The 22,735-nt window shown below is 56.4% G+C and overlaps 1 protein-coding gene across 5 annotated transcripts in view; it reads left to right on the plus strand.

The window, feature by feature from the left end:
• Positions 1 to 22,735, plus strand: part of ZFYVE28 (zinc finger FYVE-type containing 28) — a 114,904-nt gene that overhangs the window by 78,258 nt on the left and 13,911 nt on the right. For 4 of the 5 annotated variants that reach the window (XM_059065994.2, XM_067036820.1, XM_067036821.1 and 1 more), the window contains exon 8: positions 4,449 to 5,711. The exons of the other annotated variant lie outside the window; for it this stretch is intronic. In XM_059065994.2, coding sequence (XP_058921977.1) covers positions 4,449 to 5,711 — 1,263 coding nt within the window. The remainder of the gene's footprint in view (positions 1 to 4,448; positions 5,712 to 22,735) is intronic. 5 annotated transcript variants of the gene reach the window in all.

The following is a 22,735-nucleotide window of genomic DNA, read 5'->3' on the forward strand; positions in this document are numbered from 1 at the left end:
GCAGGTGAAATAGTGGGTTATTCAGAAACACGAAGCTGAAGAAATTTGTTACGAGCAGATTTCACATAAAGAAGAACTAATTGGAATTCTTCCTGCAAAGGAAAAAAAATCTCAGATGGGAGTGTGGAAGCACAGGAGAGACTTACAACCCTGATGTGAATGAACATAAATGAATCTGGGCTGTGCAAAGCAATAATGGTCTTGTGGAGTTTAAATTATATACATCATAGTTTAACGTTTGAAAATCAGTTTTTCTGTATTAATTTTTTTAAAAGGAAGAAAAACCAAATCATTTTGAAAGTTACAGAAAAATAATTTGAAAGATTAATGCCTATTTTATGATGAAAACATCTCTTAGCAAATTAGAAATGGAAGGGAATTTCCTTAATCTGATAAGAGATACACACACACACATATGCACACACATGTGAAGTTGGACCCTTACCTAACACCATATAAATATGAATTAACTCAAAATTAATCAAGGACCTAAATGTAAGAGGTAAAACTACAAAACTCTTAGAAGAAAACATAGGACAAAAGCTTCATGAGATTGCATTTTGGCAGTGGTTTCTTGGATGTAACACCAAAGGCACAGGTAACAGAAGAAAAAAATAGATTGAACTTTGTGAAAATTTCAAAATTTTGTCCATCAAAAAACTACAATAGAGTAAAAAGGCAACCCATAGAATGGGAGAAAATATCTGCGTATCATATATCTGGTAAGGGGTTAGCATCTAGACTATATAGAGAACTCCTGAAGCTCAACAACAAAAAGCCTAACGACCTGATGCAAACGGGCAAAAGACTTGAATAGACGTTTCTCCAGAGAAGATACATGAATGGCCAACAGCACGTGAAAAGATGCTCAACATCACGATCGTCAGGGAAACGCAAATGGAAACCACAATGAGATACCACCTCACACCCATGAGGAAGGCTGCTGTCAAAGAAACAGAAAACAGGTGCTGGGGAGGATATGGAGACATTGGACCTCTTGTGCACTGTTGGTGGGAATGTAAAATGGCGCAGCTGCTGTGGAGGTTCCTCAAAAAATTAAAATAGAACTACCATATGATCCGGCAGTTCCTCTTCTGGGTTTATACCGGAAAGAATTGAAAGAAGCATCTTGAAGAGATACTTGTACACTCGTATTCACAGCGGCATCATTCACAATAGCTAAGACATGGAAGCGGCTGTTGACGGATGGATGGGTAACAAAACATGGTCCAGCCATACACTGGGATGTTATTCAGCCTTAAAAAGGAAGGAAATCCTGACGCATGCTGCAATGCAGATGAACTTCGTGGACATGCTAAATGAAATAAGCCAGTCACAAGAAGACAGATAATGTATGATTCCAATTACATGAGGTCCCTGGAGTCCTCAAAATCATATAGAGACAAACAGCATAACTGTGGTTGCCAGGGGCTGGGGGAGGGGAGAACAGGGAGTTATTGTTTCACGAGGACAGAGTTTTAGTTTTACAAGAGGAAATTGTTACAGGGATGGATGGTGGGGAAGGCTGCACAACAATATGAATGTACTTAATACCACTGAACTGTCCCCTAAAATGGTTAAGATGGTAAATTTTATGTTATAAGTATTTTATCACAATAAAAAAATTTAAATATCATCTACAATAGTGTCAATAAATATTAATTAGCATAAATCTGAGATGTCTAAGACCGCCACTGAAAGTTACAAAATGTTTTTGATACAAAATTTTAATGACCTAAATAAAGAGCTATTCCATATTCAGGGAGTGGAAAACTTAACATTGAGAAGATATCAGTGATTCTCAAATTAATCTATGAATTCAATGCAACATCAGTCAAAATCCCAGGAGGTGTTTTCTTTTGCAGAAATTGACAAACTAATTCTAAAATTCCTATAGAAAGGCAAGGGGCCTAGAATAGCCAAGAAGAAAAAGGTGGCTGGAGAAAAAGGACAAAGAAGAAGAATATTATTTATCTTTTCTGCTCTTGATGGTTTTTGGGTAGTTTCCAGACGGTGCTGGTGTGACCAAGCTTGTGAACATATGTGTGCATTTCTGCTGGGTGTGCTTCATTAAAAAAATGAGCAGAGCTGGAGACACTTCCTGCTGTACAGCTGTAGTCGTACTGGCAGAGATGTAGTGCACGGGGCGTTCAGCGGAACAGAGGGTCTGCAGCGACCAACACACGATTCGTGACAGAGGTGACAGAGCAGAACAGTGGAGAATGGTTGGCTTTTTCCAATGAATGGCTGAATCAGTAAATATCCATATGAGGAAAAAGATCCTAATACACTCATATGAAAACATCAATTCTAGGTAGACTGCAGATACAAACGTGAAAAGTAAAAGGACGTTTTCAGAGGGAAAAATTGAGTACATCTTCGTGATCTTGGAGTAGGCAAAGATTTCTTCAACAAGTCACAAAAGCACTAATCACAGAATAAAATGACATTTTGAACTTTACTGAAGTTTAAAACTTGAGTTTGTCAAAAGACACCATTGAGAGAGTGAAAAGGCCTCAAAGTTGGACACAACATCCAATAAAGAACTCAGATCCACAATACATAAAGAACTCCTATCCGTCGGTAAGAAACAGACAGTTAACACAATAAAAAATGGGCGAAAGTCCTGAACAGGCACTTCAGAGAGGCTGTCTGAGGGTCCATCAGCGTATAAATGGGTGCACGACCTCCGAATGAGCGGGCTAAAGCAGTTTAAACCCACAACGAGACACCGGTGCATGCTCTCCAGAGACGACGAAGTGGAAAAGTCCAAGTGCCCATGAGGGTGTGGGGCATACGGAACTGCCAGCCGACCCTGTGGGCTGTCGGCGGGGACACACCCCTCACCAGGACTCAGCGTGCGCGCCTGCAGAAACGCACCCCATGCCCCCCAGGACAGGGCTCGAAGATGTGGGCCCCTGGCAGCCAGGGTCCCTGTGGGGTGGAACAGCTTCGGAGGTGAACCGTGATGCGTTTCCACCAGGAGACGGAATGATCTACAACGACCATGAATCTCACCAGAGAGGGTTGTCAGGGCTGGCAAAGGGGAACAGCAGAATATGCGATTAAGGGGAGTTCTGTGGCCGTCCAGTGGTTAGGACTCGGCACTTCGGCTGCCAACGGTGCAAGTTCAATCCCTGGTCAGGGAACTAAGATCCCACAAGCCGAGCAGCCAAAAAAAAAAAAAAGCATAGGAAAAATAAAATGTAATTGCACATAAAGGTTTAAAAAAAATGTGCAATTAAATTTAGATTTCAGATACACGATAATACTTTGTTGGTGTAAATATGTCCCCAGTGGGGGCCATTTGGGACATACTTACTCTAAAAAGTTATTTGCTGTTTATCTGAAATTCCAGTCTAACTGGGTGTCCTGTGTTTCATCTGGCACCTCTGCACAAACAGCACTGGCAAACGTGCCTGCCACGGAGGAGTGCAGACCGCAGATTGCCGTCTATCTAGAGAAGGAGAACAGGGGAGACCACCGCTGTGGCAGTGGAGATCGTGGTCACGGTGGGGCATGACCAGGAAGGCACGTGGGGGGCGCCTGGGAGCCCAGGTAGCGCTGTATTTCTTCATCTGGGTGCTGTTTGCAGGGTGTGTTCAGTGTATGAAGATCCACAGCTGAGCGGTTCTGAGAAGCGCACCTTTCCACGTGTTTCCCCGACTGCACTGGGATGCTGACCCAGGCGCCGAGACCTCCGGCCTGAGCTCCTCCTAGCGGAGAGCAGCGTACGCCGGCCCGTGGGAGCCACTTCGGGCTCAGCCCTGTGACTGCCACTAGAGTCACGCCACCTTGGGTGTCGGTTCAGTGCCGCTTTCCCCAGGGAAGGCATCCTGCTGTGCCCTCCTTCTGGTGGGCTCCTTCCTTTGCTGCTGCTGTCGTTATTGTACTTAAGTCTTCTTCCCTCCTAAATATCTGTTTATTATCTGTCTCTTTCTACGGAACCTGCACAGCAGGGACCATGCCGGTCTTCCTGTGTGTGTCACGCAGGGCTTGGCACATAGGCATAGGCAGTGCTCAGTAATATTCGTTGAAGCAAAGGATGAAAATCTTTATATAAACCAATATATATCTTTTCCCTCCTGAAAGTATTAATAATTTATAATTTTATTGCTACAATTAATTTTATTAATTTATTAACATGTTATCTCCAAGAATCAGGGCATCCTCGTTTTCAGCAAGAGAGCTCAGAGCCTCATTTTTAAGGAAGAGCACATTCTAGAATCACAGTCAGCCACCCACATGGCTCTTGTCCCGACCCGCGGCCCGGGGGACCCCTGGAGACACACCTCATTTGGTGGAGGAAGCGACATGGTGGGAGGTGGGAGGTGTATTGCAGGCAGTGGACACCGTGTTGCTCTCCTGCTGGTGCCGAGCCCACTCGGCCTGGGGGCTGGTGTGGCCCCTGGGACCCACCCTCTTCTTTTCTGTCTTGACCCTTGTAGGGATTTGCTGCGGACCCTGACCGAGGAGGAGCTTCACACGCTGGAACGGAACCTCTGTATCTCCCAAGATGTGGAGTTCCCCATGCGGGCGGACACCCCGGTGCCCCCTGCCCTGGAGCCCGCCCTGCCCGCTCCCCTCGCCCCAGCCGAGCCCAGGCACGCAGAGGCGGAGCTGGCGTGCTCCATGCAGAATGACGACCAGGAGCTGGAGCAGCTCAGCCGCATGGTGCACAGGGCTGGCGACGCGATGTCCTCCCTCCTGTCCCCGCCCAACGCCTGCCAGTCCCCCGCGCACGGGCCGGGCGCCGAGGGCGGCCCCCTCGGGCAGGCGTCCCCGGGCTGCCCACGGCCGCCGCCGGGCGGCGACGAGGAGGAGGGCAGGGTGTTCTTCATGGAGGACGTGGACGGGGCGGCAGAGCCCCCGGGCGGCCGGTCTGCGCGGGCGGGCGACCCCCCGGAGCGGGGGCGGGGCTTGGCGAGCCGAGAGGCGGGGCTCCGAGCCGCCGCCGCCGCCGCACAGGGAGACTTGAGCGACCGCAGCGTCGTGCAGGGCGACAAGACGCGGGCGGTGGGCCCCGGCTTCTGCAGCTGCCTGGACTCGCAGCCACAGCTGGACGGCTGGGAGGCGAGTGCGGAGGACGCCCAGACGGCCGAGCTGATCGCCCACCGGACGGGGGGCATGAAGCTCTCGGCCACGGTCATCTTCAACCCCAAGTCGCCCACCTCCCTGGACTCTGCCCTCGTCAACCCGGAAGTCCCCGGCAACGGCGTCTCCCCAGGGGAGCCGGCGGCCGAGGGGACGGCGGGCGGCCCCCACAAACTCAGCGCCGCGGCCGCCAACAGCCTCCTGAACTCGTGCGTGTGCTGCAGGGGCTGCGCGGGCGGCCGGGAGGACGCGGCGGAGAGCCTGCGGGGCCGCTGCGCCTCGGGGAGCGTCATCTGCGCCTCGTACGTGGGCCGCGCCGAGGCCTGCGCCAAGGGCGCCGCGGGGCTGCTGGAGGCGCGGCCTGGCCCGGAGGCCGTGCCCACGGCCCTGGGCGCCCCGGACCCCCGGGCCCTGGAAGACGCCCCCGTCGGGCCGGAGCCCCAAGCCCCCGCTTCCGACAAGTGCCTGGCACACACCTCAGGGCCCCAGGTGGGCGCGGCAGACGGGCTGCCTGGCGGGGGCGGCGGAGCGAGTGCGCTAAAGGAGGCTGAGGCCGGGCAGGACAGTCGGCGTGGAGGGGCGACTGGGGAGGAGCCCCAGCACCTGTCGGGCTCCAGGTAAGAGCCGCTCTGGCCCCTGGACTCAGCTCTAGTCGGTTTAGCTGCTGGTCAGGCCCTCCTGGGCCCAGTTGCCACACGCAACCGAGAAGCGTCCCCCGTAGCCCCGACCGCCCCGTTTCTGGCGCGACGGGCACCTTCAGGCGAGTGGGCGCCGCGCCGGGCCCTCGGTTCGTCCCTCCCCACCGCTGTGGTGTGAGCGGCGTGTGCGGACCGGCCGGGGCTGGGGCCCAGCGCGCACCTGGCCGGCGTGGCAGCTCCCGGGGGCAGCGGTGGCATCCCGAGACCACCCGGGGGCAGGTTCTCGGCAGTGCTCCCAGGACCCCGTTCTCTCCCCCAGAGGCAGCTGCGCAGGAGGGGCGGGCAGCGCTCCGTGACACCCCGGCTCCTACACATCTGACTCGGGGCAGCTCTTCCTTCCCTTGCCCCGCACCCGGGGCTTATCCTTAATGAAGCAGATTCAACGAGCACTGGCCCGGCGCCCACCACGTGCCCCCGGCCCCCACCCTGGACGTGGGAGAGGAGGAGCCCGGCCCAGCCTCGGGGCTTCACACGCGGCTGTTGCACTGTCCTCTCCCCAGACCCTGCCTTGCAGGCTCCCATCCTGGCTTCACTGTGCCCAAAGGGAGGTGTGGAGGATGGGGCGGGGAGGGGGCTCAGCCCGGAGGCTGGACAGGCCCCTGCCCACGGCCGTGGGGGCTGTGCACGGAGGGGCGGTCAGCAGGCAGGGGCCGTCTGGGTGCAGGCGCAGACGCCTTGCAGGCCTGTGCAGCCACGGCCGCCTTCTTCCTGGAGCAGCGTGTGGCCAGCTCCCCCGGCCGTGGGCAGGGCCTGGCCGGGAGCCCGTGGGGTTCAGGGCCGCTCTTTCTTCTCGAGCTGAGCTCGAAGGCTCTGCCGCAGCCTTTTCTGTGTGGGTTCGGTAGGCACTCCCCAGCCCCTCGCAGCCACAAATCTACTTTCTGGCTCCGTGAATTTGCCTATTCTGGACATTTCGTATAAGTAGAATCACTCACTTTGTGACCTTTCGTGTCTGGCTTGTTTTGCTGAGCATCAAGTTTTCAAGGTTCATCCGCCTTCATGCAGGTGTCAGGACTTCCTTTCTATGGCTGAGTAATATTCCACTGTACGGATGGACCACATTTTGTTCATCTGTCGATGGGCGGGTGTGTCCTTTCCACTTCTTGGTTATCATTGAGTAATGCTGCTGTGAACATCTATGTACAGGTTTTTGTGTGGTTGTGAGTTTTCAGTTCTTTGGGTGTCTCTCTAGGAGAGAATTAGTGCTTCACACGGTGCCTCTACGTTCTGAGGAGCTGTCACCGGCAGTTTTCATTCCCTGGTCATGTGCGAGGCTCCTGTTTCTCCACATCCTCACCAATACTTGTCATCATCTAAGATTTTTTTTTAACAGTTCTTTTGACCTTCGGGCATATCCCGCTAGAACATACATCTGAGTGACTGCTTTCAACTCACTTGAAAGCATTCTGTTTCTGAGGTCATGCCCAAGTTTTACCCACAGGAGGTTAATTTGTTCCATTTAGCATGAGCTGCATAGAGATTGCCATTTGCATTTAATTTAATTTTATGATTATGTGAAAAATTTGTATGGTTCCTGACCAAATCTATGAAATAAGATATACCCAGAGAAATCTTTCTACCTTATTCTCCTCTGCTAAAGTTACAGTTCTCCAATTTTTTATAACTTACCCTTCAATTTAAAAAGTAGAAGCAAGGATGTACACACACACACGGACACACACACACAGGCACACACACACAGACACTAAAAAGTAGAAGCAAGGATGTACACACACACAGACACACGGGCACACACACACGGACACACGCACGGGCACATGTTTTCCGCTCCCGTTCTTTGGCAGAGGACCTCGTCCTTCTCTGCCTTGCTTTCCTGACCTTCTAGCCTGAAGGCCTGGCCTGTCCATGACAGTTTCTACAGATGTCTCCACTGTCAATGTCAGCCACGTGGGGCCACACTGTGTGGCTGGGCCACTGTGCAGTCAGGCCCTGCCACCTTCCTTGTGGCTGTTTCCAGTCTTGCTCTTACACACGGCGCTGCAATGAGCAGCTATTTTTTTTTAAAAAATATATGTATTTATTTATTTGGCTGCGTCGGGCCTTAGTTGCGGGACGCGGCATCTCCTTGCAGCACGCGGGATCTTGCGTTGTGGCGCGTGGGCTTCTCTCTAGTTGTGGCACGTGGGTCCAGAGCACGCAGGCTCAGTAGTTGCGGCACGCAGGCTTAGTTGCCCCACGGCGTGTGGGATCTTAGCTCCCTGACCAGGGATTGGACCTGCGCCCCCTGCATTTGAAGGTGGATTCTTAACCACTGGGCCACCAGGGAAGTCCCAAAGAGCAGCTCTTTTTGATGAGGCCGTTTTTTAGGTGCAAGCCCATCATAATGTCCAGTGGAATGAATTATCGTCCACAACCTAAGGAGCGGCTTCCTCTCTCAGGGCCTCCAACTCAGTGGCCCAGAGTTGATTAGTAAGTGGATCACTTTCCTACAAGGCTGATACGAAACCATCACAAATTCTTTGACCAGATACATGGACTTTTCAGCTTTTGACCTGCCCCCTTTTCTTGCTCTGTGTCCAGGTGACAGCCAGTGGACACTTACTCTGTCTGGAACCCACTCCTGCTTTCCTGACGTGTCCCGCCGTGGACACCGCTCGTTCACGTCAGGCTGGCAGCTTCCCAGGCCTCCTCTGGCTTAGCACAAACGCAGAAGCTGAGCTGAGAAAAGGAAACAGCCTCCATGCAGGCCTCCGGAGACGCTCCCGTCTCCCAGGGAAGCATTTCCAGAAGGTGCAGAGGGTCTGAGGGCGGCCGGGGATCAGGGCAGCCAGGCCTTTGGGCCAGGACCGTGGACAGCGGCGCCCGGGGCCCAGCCCCGCGCCGGGAGCAGCTGGGAGTCAGGTCAGCAGGTGGCGCCCGTGCCCTCCGCGGGCCTCGCAGGCGTGGGGAGCACCACCCCCTCCCGTCGCACGTGGGCTCCTGGGTGGCGGAGCAGGGTGCGGGAGAGGCGACCCAGCCTCGCAGAGCGTGAGCTAACACGAGTGGAGGGGCGAAAGCAGCCTGTTGAAACAGACAGACAGACAGACACAGAAGACCAGCCTCGCACAGGCAGCAAGTTCACCGGAACTCGGACGGCGGGATCCCGGGCGCTGGCCGGCGTTGCTAGTATCGTCTGTGCGCAGCTTCCCGTGAACACAGCCAGGCTTGTGTCGGGTGCAGGGGACGCCCCGCCCCTGGCGGACGGAGAGACGGACCCCGGAGAGGCTGGCATCCGCCGTGGCTCGAAGTGCCTGGACGGGCCGGCATCACCCGCGACCTGCCTGTCCGGCAGGTCCCCCCGTGGCCCCTGCCATGCGCGGGAGGAGGAGCGCCCGCACGTGTGGCCCCGTGCGTGAGTCAGACGGGTGCAGCCTCAGACCTCTGTGCCGCCTTTGAGTCGGGTGCCATGAAGGGGACGCACCAAGCCGTGACCACGAGTCTGCTTTGGGGGCCACGTTCCCCAGGGACGCCCGGAGTGTCACCTCCCACTCAAGTAGCGCGCAGCCTCCTGGTGGAAGGACGGGGCTGCCGGGGGCACGGCGCGGGCCGGAGGTGGGTCCTGGAGCAAGGGCCGGGCGGGAAGAGCCCTGCACGTTCCCCCAGGCCCGGCCTTCAGCCCGCCGCACGCAGGCCGGTTCCAGCCGCGCTGTTGCCCAGGCTGGGGGACGTCGCCCCAGCACGGTCCTGGGCAGAATGTTTCAGAGCCAAGTGTCCTTCAGATCTTATCTTCCGTAGCTTTCCAGTGCTTGAAGATTAACCTGTTTGGGGGAAAACTTAGCGTTTTTAAAAGCTTCCTGTTTCCTACCTAGACTCACCTCATCGTCCAGAACCGTCCACACTCTCGAGGCTGGCTGGAGAGCTCACTTGTCTAGAAGACGGAAACTCGCCCCCTCTTGGGTCTGTCTGGTTCTTTCTGTGGACATCTTACTAAAGTGTGTTTCCAACCTTCTTGAAAAAATAACGCTGACTCTTGCTTTTTTCTCATTATAATTGTGGTCCCCATTCATCGTAGAAACTTATGAAAACATAAAAAAGAGTAAAAGAAGGAAATAAAAACCATCCCAAATCCGATGAGCAGCTCTATTATTTTTTTCACTGAATGTTATTTAACGATCATTTATCTGCAAAACTCATTAACACAGTATTCGTAGGGCTTAACGCTGACTCGCCGTACGCTTTCCCGTTTCCGTATTTTGTCGGTTAGCCTTGTGGTCCGTCTCCTGCCGGTCTTGCGTCTGCCTCTTGGAACCCACCCTCGGGAGTAGAGCCGCCCCGGCGAAGACACGACCCTGCGGTCGCACTCCCTCAGCAGTACCCACCCGCCGCCTGGGCAGCACTGACTCATCTGGGAAGCAAAGTGGAGTTCGCTGCTCGGCTTTGGGTTTCTCTGGTGATCGGTGTCCCTGGGCATTTCCTCCTGATTCTTCTGCAAACTGACTCTGCCTGTCTCTTGCCTGTTTTCCGGTTGGGTTTTCGAGTCTTTCTTGCTGACTTGGAAATGTTCCTTCTGCCTGGTGTCTTGGTTGCAGGTAGCTTTCCCCAATTTGTTATCTGCCCTTTGGTCTTATTTGTTGACGTCTTCTGATTTACAGGTGTCTTCAGTTATGTTTTGTGTAATTAAATTCATGAGCATTCTAGAGACTCGGGTCCTCTGCCTCTCTTTTCCTCCAGTCGGTCTGCGGTGCCGTTCCTCCCACCCCAAGGCCAGGGGACATTCCCCTCACTGCCTCCTGGTGTCCCAGGCTCTCCTTCTTTGCCGTTAACGCTGCCCTGCCCTGGTGCATAGTGAGAGGCCCCGGCCGCTGTCTCCGCCCACTGGAGGGGGCCAGGGGGCGGGGCCGACGGCCATCAGGACGCATGGGCAGGCCCAGCCCAGGCCCTGGCTCGGGGCTCAGGAACCGTCACCACGTGTGCCAGTGGCGGGCTTGGCCTGCTGGGTGTTACTCGGCTCCGCGGCTGGCGGTGCCTTGGCCTCCCCGCGCGGTGGGCCTCCCTGGCTGTCGTTTTGGTTAGAATGATAGGAGCCTGGAAGGGCACAGGCCTCTGAGCTTCTGCCCTTAAACTGGTGACCTGTGCCCCGACCACGTGCTCCTTCCTTGCTGAGCGTGGTGGTAATGGCAAAGGGTGGACCTTGGGGACATATCCTCGAGGGCACTTTCCGACGCGCGGTGCTTCCTCGCCTGCCTGGGGGGTGGCACTGGAGCGTGTGTTCTTGCCCTGCGAATGCAGCGGGAGGGGGTCCAGGGGGGGAAGGGCGCCCGTGGGCTGGCGGTCACTTGAGGAGGAGCCAAGAGGCCTCTTGTTAGCGCGTGCCTCCGTTCCTCGTCGCTCCTCCCCGCCTCCCCCGCCCTGGCCCTTACCGCTGCTGTTCGGGGCTGGTACTTGCCTCGTCCTTTGCCGCTACCCGTCCTGAGCCGCCTCCCTGCCCCGTCACCGCTCTCACTGCTTCCTGGCCTCACCTCCGCTTTCTCACTCCCCACGGGTGGGCTGGCAGCTGGACAGGGTGGCCGCGGACGTTGCAGCGGAGCTTAGTCCTGGGCCGACAGCTCTGTGCTTCACTGAGTTTGCTCTTTGCCTGCCTGGCTCCGACTCCAGTGGACACCCCGCCTTCCTGCTAGCCGTGGTGCTTCCACCCAGGCTCCACTGCCGTTTGCCAGGGTGGGGACCCCAAGGACCCGGGGATACCCTGGGTCCAGCCCTGAGCAGCTGGGGCTGCAGAGAGGAGGCCATATCCTCTGTTCCTTGGAGCAGGGCTCCAGCCCTCCGAGGCCACTGACTGCTTCCCTGTATGGAGAGGGCTGCTGGAGATCCTCCTGGGTCCCTCCAGGCTGCACCACGCGTGCCTGTGGACCTCAGCCCGGCCTTGCTGCCCAGCCGGGGGAAGGGCCGGATGCACCTGGCACTGCTGAGCTTCCTCGAGCAGCATGTGGTGAGTGAGTCTCTGTCACTGGGAAACTTTCCCAGAGGCCCAGGGCTGCACTTCTGACCTGCTCTGTCCACACTTCACTGAATCCACTTTACCTCCAGCAGATGGAGTCAGGGGCCGGTCAGCCCCTGCCCTGTCCCAGGGCCACTGCCGTCCACCAGCCTCCATGGCCTGGAAGGATGTGCATCCTTTTCCAGTGTATGATCAACACCCACAGCCTCTGGTGCTGGCCGTCAGGACTGTGTGGGGTGTCCTGGGGGGCGCGTCCTGAGCTGGCACCCCCAAGGGTAAGGGGGTGTGAACCAAGGCATGGGAGTGACAGGGACAGGGCACTGCCTGGACTGACTGACTGCTCAGTGAGCCGAGACCCAGGAGCCGCTGGCGGGCCCGGCCTGCCCCGTTGCTGGGGGCTGCTGGGGGCTCCGCAGGGGACCACCTCCGGGATGCGGTGACAGGGTGGGGCTGGTTCTAACCCTAACCCCTTCCTGGTGGCTGTGTGACCCTGGGCTCCAGCTCCTGCCCCGCCCCCGCCCCCGCCCGGTGCCCAGTTCCCTCCCCATTGGGGTGGACACATCGCGGCTGTGTCGCCAGAGCCTCTCTGGGGCCGGGCAGTGGACGCAAGCCGTTGTCCCCGTGGCAGGTATCCCGGCTGCCACATGGAGCCCCGGGGTTTCCCACCCACGTCCTGCCCCTGGAAGGAAGATTGAGCGGTTTAAAAATAGAGGAGACCTTGGAATTAATGAGACGCTTGAAAAACAGATTCGGCCTAAGGACTGTCATCAGATCAACCACTCACAAGTGACGGGGCTCCCACAGGGTGAGAGAGAGGCCAGGCTGAGTACCGGCTTGGGGTCAGAGGGCAGGGCTGGGTCTGGGGGTCCTGGGAGGGGTGCTGCCCTCCTCCTAGGCGGGCCTCCCCAGCGTCTGGAGTCTTTCTAACTAACTCACAGCTGGGTGTTGAGCTGCTGTGTTCTGGGCTGGGAGGAGGGCGTGGCCGGGGCAGCGGCCACTGTTGGGGCGGGGGGGGGGCAGGTGCAGGGGCGCTGAGCCCGGCACCCCCACAGCGTACCCGCCGCACCTCGAGATCCCACCCAGTGCCGGCCCTCAAGGCCCCTGGTCCCGGAGAAGATAAACTTGACTCCTAAGACGCAGAGTGCCGGCTGGGTGCCGGCCGGCTCCTTCAGCGATCACCTGCCCAGGCAGTGACTTCACTGAGACCTGAATAGAGGGGCCCAGGTGCCAGAGGGGGCAGAGGGGCGCGAGGAGGTAGGGCTGGGGAACCCCAGAGGGCTTTGGAGGGCAGCAGGGCCGGTGATGTTTTTCTGGGAGGAAGGGCCAGCACCCGAGGCGGTGGCACGTGAGCACAGTGGGAACACAGTCTGGTATTTTAAAGTTGTTTTAAACGGCTTTATGGAAATACAGTTGTCATGCGATGAACTGCAGCGTAGGAGAGGTCCAGTTCCTCCACAGCCTCGCCAGCCCTCGGCACGGCCAGGCTTCTCACCTTTAGCTCTTCCAATGGTGTGAGTGGTGTCTCACCGCAGTTCTTTGGTTGGTTTGTTTGTTGGCTGCATTGGATCTTCATTGCTGCGTGCAGGGTTTCTCTAGTTGCGGGGAGCGGGGACCACTCTTCGTTGCGGTGCGCCGGCTTCTCATTCTGATGGCTTCTCTTGTTGAGGAGCACGGGCTCTAGACGCGTGGGCTTCAGTAGTCGTGGCGCGCGGGCTCTAGAGCGCAGGCTCAGTAGCTGTGGCACACGGGCCTAGCTGCTCCGTGGCACGTGGGATCTTCCCGGACCGGGGCTCGAACCCGTGCACCCTGCATTGGCAGGCGGATTCTTAACCACTGCGCCACCAGGGAAGCCCCTCATTGCAGTTTCAATGTGCGTCTCCTTAAGGACTCATGACGCTGCGCACCTTTTCATGTGTTCACCTGCCATCGGCCTATACTCGTTGGTGAAGTGTCTATTCAGATCTTTTGCTGTTTCTTTTCATTGTGTTGTGTCCTTAGTGAGTTTTGAGAGTTCTTTATTTATACTGTATACAAGTCCTTTATCAGATATATAATTTCCAGATCGTTTCTCCCAGTCTATGGCTTGTTTTTTCATTCTAAGAGTATCTTTTGAAGAGGAAAATTTCTTAATTTTGAGGGAGTCCAGTGCATCCATTTTTCTTTCATGGATTATGATTTTGATATCATATCTAAGGGTTATTTTCATAACCTAAAGTCACAAAGATTTTTCTTCTGTTTCTTCCAAAAGTTTTACACTTTTAGGTTTTTCATTTAGGTCTATGATCCTTTATGAGTTAATTTTGTATATGGTGTGAGGTACGGATCACAGTTTTATTTTGTTTTTGCATAAGGGTAGCCAATTATTCCAGTATCATCATTTGAAGACTCCCCTTTCTCCACTCAATTGCCTTTGCACCTTTGTCAAAACTCAGTTGGCCATATATTTCTAGCTTTTCTAGTCTGTTCCACTGATCTGTTTGTCTATATTGACACCAACATCACACTGTCTTGATTATGGTAGCTTTCTAATGAGCCTTAAAGTCAGGTAGTATAAATCTACAACTCAGTTCCTTTTCTTCAAAGTTGTTTTTCAGAGTTGTTTTGGCTCTTCTGGGTCCTTTGTATTTCACATGAATTTTAGAACCAGGTTTTCAATTTCTACCAAAAAAATAAAAAATAAAAAAAACAAGCCTGCTAGGACTTTGCTTGGAATTGTGTTTCATCTACAGATCAACTAGGGAAAAATTAACACTTCAGTAATACCGAATCTTCAAATTCAGGAACACAGTATATTTCTCCATTTATTTAGGTCCTTAATTTCTCTCAGCAAAGTTTTATAGTTTGTATTGTTGAGGTCTCGCACATCTTTTGCCAGATTTATCCCTAAGTATTTTATATTTTTGATGCTATTGTAAATCGTATTGCTTTATAATTTCAGTTTCCAATTGTTCACTGCTTATATAGAGATACTTGATTCTTTTTTTTTTTTTTTTTTTGTGGTACGCGGGCCTCTCACTGTTGCGGCCTCTCCCGTCGCGGAGCACAGGCTCCGGACGCGCAGGCTCAGTGGCCATGGCTCACGGGCCCAGCTGCTCCACAGCACGTGGGATCCTCCCGGACCGGGGCATGAACTTGTGTCCCCTGCATCCGCAGGCAGATTCTCAACCACTGCGCCACCAGGGAAGCCCGAGATACTTGATTCTTGTATATTGATCTTATCTCCTGCAACCTTGCTAAACTCACTTTATTAGATATGGTAGTTTTTATGAAGATTTCATCAGATTTTCTACACAGATGTTGTCATCTGTGAATGAAGCCAGTTTTATGTCTTCTTTCTAATTAGATGTCTTTTACTTCTTTTTCTTGCATTTTTGCACCAGGGAGGACCTCCAAGTACAATGTTGAACAGAAGAGTTGACACAGGACATTTTTGCCCTGTTCCTGCTCTCAGAGGGAAAGCATTCAGTATCTACCATTAAGTGTGATGTTGGCTGTACGATGTTTATAGATGCCCTTTTTCAGGTTCAGGAAGTTCTCTTCTATTCCCGGTTTGCTGGACTTTTCGCAAGTACTTTTTCTGCATCTTTGGGGATTGTCTTATAGTTTTAATTTTTTAGTCTGTTAATGTGATAAATTACATTGATTGATATTCAGATGTTAAGCCATTGCATTTCTGGGATGAACCTTATTACTTGGTCACTAGGTATTATACTTTTTATGTATTGTTGGCTTCAATTTGCTAAAATTTTGTTAAGGATTTTGCATCCAATTGTGAGGAACGTGAGGCAGTACTTTTCTTTTTTTGTAAATGTTCTTTTAAGGTTTGGGTGTCAGAGGAACGCTGAGATCCTCAAATGAGTTGGGGAACATTCCCCCTTATTCAATTTTCCAGAAGATTTTTTTGTATAAGTGGTATTATTTCTGACTTAAGTATTAGGTAGAATTCATCAGTGAAGCCATCTGGGCCTGGAGTTTTCTTTATGGAAAGGTTTTTAACTACAATTTCAATTTCGTTACTAGATATAGGTGGTGGGTATCAGCAGCTACTTTGGGGCCCTGCCCAGCTCTGCCCTACCCCCCACCCCTTGAGCCCTGGCAACATTGTAGCCTCATGAGTGGACAAAGCTGGAAGAGGCAGATGTGCCAGGGACTGGTGGACACGTAGGACCTGCCAGGGCAGCTGTGGGATCCATGGAGGGGTCGCCATAGCAACACGGGAGGCCACATGCTAGGGCTGCCAACCTCCAGTCACATGGCACCCTTGCATCAGGCCCTCCCCAGCCCTGGAGGAGGAGCTGCCCCTTGTTTCACAGACCCACCTCTGGGGGGGCGTGGCCGGCGGATGAGACGGACCTGGGAGCCGCTGGCTCTCCCTCCCTCTGGACTCCAGGGGGACCAGCCCGGGTGGCCTTCCTCCTCTGAGCACAGCCTGTGGCCTGTGACGGGGGAAGTGGCTCTGAGGGAGCCCAGGTCCACCCTGCTGGCTGAGGCCACGCCATCAGTCAGTCGCCAGGCCAGGATGGCTCAGGGAGGACAGCAGGCAGCAGGCGGGGTGTCTGCTGTCTGTCCTCCCTGTCTGGGGCAGCCGCGGGTTCCCGGAACTCCCTCAGCCCCTCAGGGCTCTGCAGAGTGGCCCTGCTGATGAGGGGCTGTGGCTGCGGCTCCCTGGCTGTTCCCCACAAGTGTCGCAGGGAAAGTTCCTTCTGGATCACCATAGTGATGACCAGAGACTCCAGGTGGTCGCAGTGGGACGTGTGCCCACAGACCGGCCTGGGGCAGACCTCGGGCACTCCTGGACCGGGCCCTGCCTGATGCCCAGCTGCTGCGTGACCTTCTGGGGCTGGCCTCTTGGACCACGGCGGTGGTGGGAGCCTGTGGTCCTGAGGCCACTCCCCCAACCCCAGCCTCACAGCGGGCACCCCCGGCCCTTTGCAGAGGCTGTGATTAGGCCCGTGTTACAGACCCAGGGCCACACAGCATGAGGCAGACTTGCGCACCCACCGTCCCACCCCCACTGTGAGTCCTTCTCCAGAGGACCCCGGGTGGTGGTACTGTTTTCCCATTTTACAGACAAGTAAACTGAGGTCCTGGGAGGTTACATTCTCCTGCCTAGACAGCAGGGGAGTGATGCCCGAAGGCCCTCAGCCTGAGCTGTCTGACCTCTCCTGACTTCCCAGCCCCACCCTGGGAGCCCTCCCCAAGGCAGGGCCTCCCCTCCCTGCCACCAGCCCAGGGCCCATCGAGGGCAGGTGCACCCAGCTAGGGCCTCATGTGCCCCCACCCCCAACCCTGTAGCAGGTGCTCACCTGACTTCACAGACAGGGGCCTGACCTCCTCAGAGCCAGGCCCTCTTCCAGGCTCCCGGTTGGTTTTCCTGGGTGCTGGCCCTGGGGCCAGGATGGGGGCCTGGGCCTGGGAGGCAGAAGCCCTTGCCCCCGGGGAGGGAGGCCGTCACTTCTCAGAGGTTGTGATCAGCAGCTCTGTGGGGAAGTGGGCCCCGAGGCCAGAGTCTGTGAGGAATGCCCCACCCGGGTACAGGCAGGGCTACGGCGAGTGTGTGCAGTGGACAAGCACTGTGCCAGGAAGGTGGCGGGAAGGCGGGGAGGCGGGGAGCCACGAGGGTTCCGGTTCCGCAGGGGTCGCAGGCAGCAGAACCAGGCCAGAACTTATAGGTGGCAGGCGCCGGGTGGGGCTGCCCACGGCTGGGGAGGCGGAGTCCTCGGGCACTAAGGGCCCCGTGTGCGGGGCGGCTGGGGTCTTCGTGGACTTATAGACTGTAGAGTCACGCCTCTTGCCAGACCGTGCTGCCTCCTCCAGGAAGCCCTCCCTGCTGCCTGGTGACTGTCCCCAGCTAGCATAGGCACTGGTGGGATTCTGATGACACGATACTTGCTCTGTCTCCCCAGACGGGAGCCCTGGTGGGCCCGGGCAGGGCGGGAGCCTGTGGGCTCGACAGAGGGGGGCGGGAGGCAGTCTGGAGAACACAAAGAATGCTTGTTCCCTCCTGCTGGCTCATCTCACGGGACATCAGTGGTCGTGCTGCTTAACTAGAGGAAACGGGAAATGAGCTAGTTTTCAGTGTCTTGTTTACATTTAGTATTTGGAACCAAACTGCCGTCTTTGCTGTCCCTCAGTGATCTCCCCGGGGGCCCTCAGAGGTCCTGCTGACCTCGTGGAATGGGAACAGCAGCCGTGAGGGCCCCCGGGAGGGGAGGCAGGGGGGTGGGCTGCACCCCGAGCGCCACGGGATCCCACGGTGCGGATCTGTGTGCGACGGTGCCTTGTTAAAACCCTGTGTTGTTGTTTTGGCTGTGGACTCACTGCCCTATTTCCTTCATGTCCAGTCATGTGGGAATCCAGTGGGAAAGTACTGCCGCTTCCGGAGCATTTGTCTCAGGCCAGGCACGTCCGCTTTCAACGCACTGTCCCTAGTCCTTGCCATGTGGGTGTAATTATTCCCATGTTATGGAAGAAAAGGATGAGGCCCGAAACCATCCCTCGAGGGACAGCGTGTGAACGAGACCCCGGTGTGCACGAGTGCGGCACGCGGAGGCCGCTGCTGCTCCCGTGGTCACGGGAGCCTGAGCGTGTGTGCTCTCGTGTCACACGTGCCCCGAGGGCCATGCGGGCCTCCACCCTTAGGGGCCTGCCCGCTCTCGCTCTGTACGTGCATGTCTCCGTCCTGGCCCCCACCCCGTGGCCACAGGGACTGACCGGCGAGCACCAGGCTCCGTCCCTGGGCCTCCCAGGGGGCTGCTGGGGGACCCCAGTGGCGCAGGCCTCTGGCTGCCCTCCCCTCCCCAGGACGGATGGCGCCCAGGCCGCGCTGGCCCGCGGGGAGGAGACGGCTGAGGGCACAGCTCTGCTCGGTAAGCGGACGGTCCCGGCTGACAAGCTACGATGCTTCCCGTAACGACGGTCTCTCTCTAGCACGCGACACGCCTGGCATTTCATTTAAAGTCCTCTTTGGGGCTTCCCTGGCGGTCCAGTGGTTAAGACCCCACACTTCCACGGCGGGGGCCGCAGGTTGCATCCCTGGTCAGGGAACTAAGATCCCGCAAGCCACACAGAGCGGGCACCCCCCGCCAGAAAACAATAACTTTTCACGTTTAACATATGACAGGATTCATTTTTAAAGGAACGCACAGATAATCTGCCAATAAATTATATCTTCTAAAAATACGAGCTCTGGCACAACGGGTTCTAGAAACGGGTTGGAAAACCACGGTCGCGCCAGGCCTGGTCCCGGGTAGGCGGGGCTGGAGCGCGTGAGCTCGAGGTCGCAGCCGGTCCTCAGATGCAGGCCGGGGCTTATCTGGGCAGGATGCGTATCGGGTCTCTGCTCGGAACGTTGCGGAAGGTGCCGCTGTGATCCTCTGGGCGGCTGTCGTCACGGTTCTGAGCGGCCCCCACCCCCTGCCAGCTCGGGGCCCACTGGCTGAGGGGAGACCCGAGCGGGGAAGGGCCGTCTCTCTCCCAGAGACCCCTGAGGGTGCCCCGTCTGTGGATTACGTGGTCGGTGCACCCGCGTCTCTGGACGCTTCCGTCACTCGGGCCCCCTTGCCGTGGCCTCACCCCCGCACCAGCGCTCGAGCACCGAGGCGTCCGCGACGGGCCCGCCCTTCAGGCCTGGTCGGCCTTGTCCTCACTGCACCCACCGCGGTCACTTGGCCGCCCGTTCTGGGCCTGAGCGGCAGCGTCCGGGCCACGTCACCGCCTGGGTCGCCCGGCGGGCGAGAGATGGACTCGGGACTGGCCCGCAGCCCCCCCTCTGGACGGGCGTCCCATGGTCCCATACAGAGCACCCCACAGACTGGGCGGCTTCAACAGCAGGGCTGTACGGTCTCACAGCCGTGGAGGCTGGAAGTCACGCCGCGGGCTGGGCTGCAGCCCCGCTGGGAGCTCCAGGGGACGGTCCTTCGCCACCTCCTGCGGCTCCGGGCGGCCCCGGGCGGCCCCGGGCGGCCCCGGGCTCGTGGCTGGTCACCCCAGTCTCTTCGTCACCCTCGCGGAGCAGCCTCCCCGATTCTGTCTTCTCCCCTTTCCCTTGTCAGGACGCTTGTCATTGGGTTTAGGGCCACCCAGATAATTCAGGATGATCTCATTTCAAGATCCTTAATTTGCTTCCATCTGCAAAGGCCTTTTTTCCAAATAAGGTCACGGTCACGGGCCCTGGGGACTGGATGTGGGCATATCTTTTGCGGGGGGGGCCCTCGCGAGGAGTCGTTCCGTCAGACACATTTTCTGGGTGCAGCAGGAGAGGAGGGGGACGCAGAGACAGAAACCTCCAAAGCTGTGAGGTTTCAGGAGGGCCTGCGGGTTGAGTTTTTCCTGAATCCGTTTAGCACCCGATCACAGGGAGAAAGCCTTTACTCCCACAGACAGCCCGCACCTAGTTTTCCTCTGCGTCTCATGAATTTGTGCCGTGTGTCCAGTGGATACAGATTGGGAGGCTCGCAGGGTGGGGGGTGGGGTGTCTTTGATGCTGGGTGCAGAGCAGTGGACAGACAGACAGAAGTCGCCGCGTGGCCGGCCCCGCGTTCTCCGGAGTGAGGCCGCTGGTGGGCCCATGCGGGCTGTGTCATGGAGACAAGCGCCCCAGGAGCCGTAACGCGGGGTGGGGGAAGGAAGTGGAGGTTCTGTTGGTGGCCAAGGAAAGCGTCTCTGTTAGGGGATGCTGGGACGGATACCAAAAGAATGAGGGCCTCTGGGGATGTCCAGACAAAGGCGTTCTGGGCCTGGCCACGTCCACGCCACGCCCTGTGGCCGAAGTGCGCTTGTCTTGTCTGTGACAGCAAGGGTCACGGCTGAGGGGGGCGCCTGCAGGCAGAGCGTGGGAGAGGAGGTGGACAGAGAGAGGTCCAGAGCACGCCGGGCCCCTCGAGCCTCAGGAAGGCTTTCTGGCTTTTACTCCAGGTGACCTGGCAAGCGGAGAGTGAGACGTGTCTGCAGAGGAGGGACATGGTCTGAATTTGGGTCGAGAAGGCTTTCTATCCGGGGCCTGCGGGGTCTCGGTAGGAGCTGCAGCTCCTGTGGCAGCCCAGTTGTGCCTGGCGGGTCCTGGGTGCCGGGCTCCCCGCCAGGGGCCGCCCCGTGTGCGCACTGCACCAGGAGGGGCTCCGTAGCAGCCCTGGTGCCTGGCCTCTGAACAGCTCCCTCTCTGGCATTCAGTCCAGGTCTGTGGTCAGAAGCGAAGCCCCAGGCTGCCTGGGCCTTCCCCACTCTCAGGCCCTGCTCAGAGGTGAACACGCCCGCACCCCCAGAGTCCCCAGGCTGTCTGGACCCCCAGCAGCCCTCATCGGCCTCCTGCCTCGGCGGGGGTGGGGACAGGCCCCGGCAGGGGGTGGCGTGTGTGGAGACCGGGCATCTCCCCGTAGATGTGAGCACCCCTCTGTGTTTAGCTTGCGGGGTGGCCGCTAGTGTCCTGTGCCTGCCGTGGGTCAGCAGTGGGGGGGGCTCTGAGACCAGCCCCCGTCCCCCAGCACCACCCTGCAGCGCCCTGAGAGGGTGTCTGTCACTGGGCAGTGTACCTGGCTGCCCCTGCCGTGGGGGGCCCGTCACTTGTTGTCCACTTGCACGGGCTCTTCTGGAGCCTCAAGCTGACCGAGAGTGTCAGGCACAGGTGCTGGGTGGCGGCCACACTTCCTCCTGCTGCTCCACAGGACCTGGGCTCTGGTGTGGCGACTTGCACAGACCCAGGTGAGCCCCGGGGCTGCCCCGAGCCTCCCAAGCCAGGAGCTGGACGTACCCGCCAGGTCGGTCTTCTCTGCACCAAGCGGGTTTCATTTTGCTTTCAGCCCTGACTCCGGGTGCCAGCCTCCACTTGGTCACTCAGTGACAGCATCTGCCCAGTTGTATTAGTCAGCTGTGCTGCGTAACAAATTACCACACACTTAGTGGCTTCTAACAGCACCCGTGCATCATCTCACAGTGACGGTGGGTCAGGTGTCTGGCGTGGTGAGGTGGGTTCTCGGCTCAGAGTCTCAGCAGCCAGGCATCGGCCAGGCTGCGTTCCCGTCTAGAGCCGTCGGTGTTTCCGTTGGCCGTCCCTTGGAGAGAAGAGACCGGAACAGCACCTTTGGGTTGTTTCCCGGGTCGGCGTCAGCCCTCCTGGTCCCAGTGATTTCTCCTTGTTCTCTTGTTGCCTCTGTGGACCTGAGCCGTGTGCTGTGGTCTCACCAGGGAGAGGGGCGCACCCTTCCTCCCGCTCCCAGCCTGTGCTCGCCCCAAGGGGAAGCTGCACTGGGGTAAGAGGTGTCTTCCTTCCGGACGCAGAGTCATTCATGAAAACCACTAGAAAAAAGACTTTGCAAATGGCTGGAGAGTAGAGGAAGCAGGAAGGTCGGGTCTGTTCACAATAAATTAGCATATTTGCTGCCCCGGAGATACTTGTGCTGACACCCCCTGAGCAGCCTGGACCTGTCATCACTTTTGTATTCGTTTGTAGGGCTGCTGTAACAGGGTACTACAAACTGGGGGGTAAACCATAAAAATTGATGGTCTCAGTTCTGGAGGCCAGAAGTCCTGGATCAGGGTGTCGGCAGGGTGGTTCCTTTCGAGGCCATGAGGGAGGATCTGTCCAGGCCTCTGCCCTCTCACTTCTGATGGATGCTGGCAAGCCTTGGGACCCCTTGGCTTGTAGATGCTAAGCTCTGATCTCTGCCTTTTCTTTACATGTCATTCTCATCCATGTGGTGTCATAGTCCTACTATTCGAATAAATGTAATGTTAGTGCTTTGCCTCGACTATATTTCCCCAAATCTCATTTATGTACATGTGACAGCTCTCCTTTTTAAAATGCTACCTTTGTATTTAATATCTTAGAATTTCCAGCACCGTTAACTGTCCTTCGTGGAAACCGTATGACTGAGCTAATTTACTGTATCAACCCGCTCTCGATGGGCATTGAGCTTGAGCTCTTTCTTGCATATGAGTTCGCTAGACGATTGCAAGGAAAACATGCTTTTATTCTTTTTACAGTGTACAATTCAGTGGTTTTTAGCATATT

Source organism: Kogia breviceps, chromosome 6 (assembly GCF_026419965.1).
Source record: "Kogia breviceps isolate mKogBre1 chromosome 6, mKogBre1 haplotype 1, whole genome shotgun sequence".
In the NCBI taxonomy this organism is placed as follows: Eukaryota; Metazoa; Chordata; class Mammalia; order Artiodactyla; family Physeteridae; genus Kogia; species Kogia breviceps.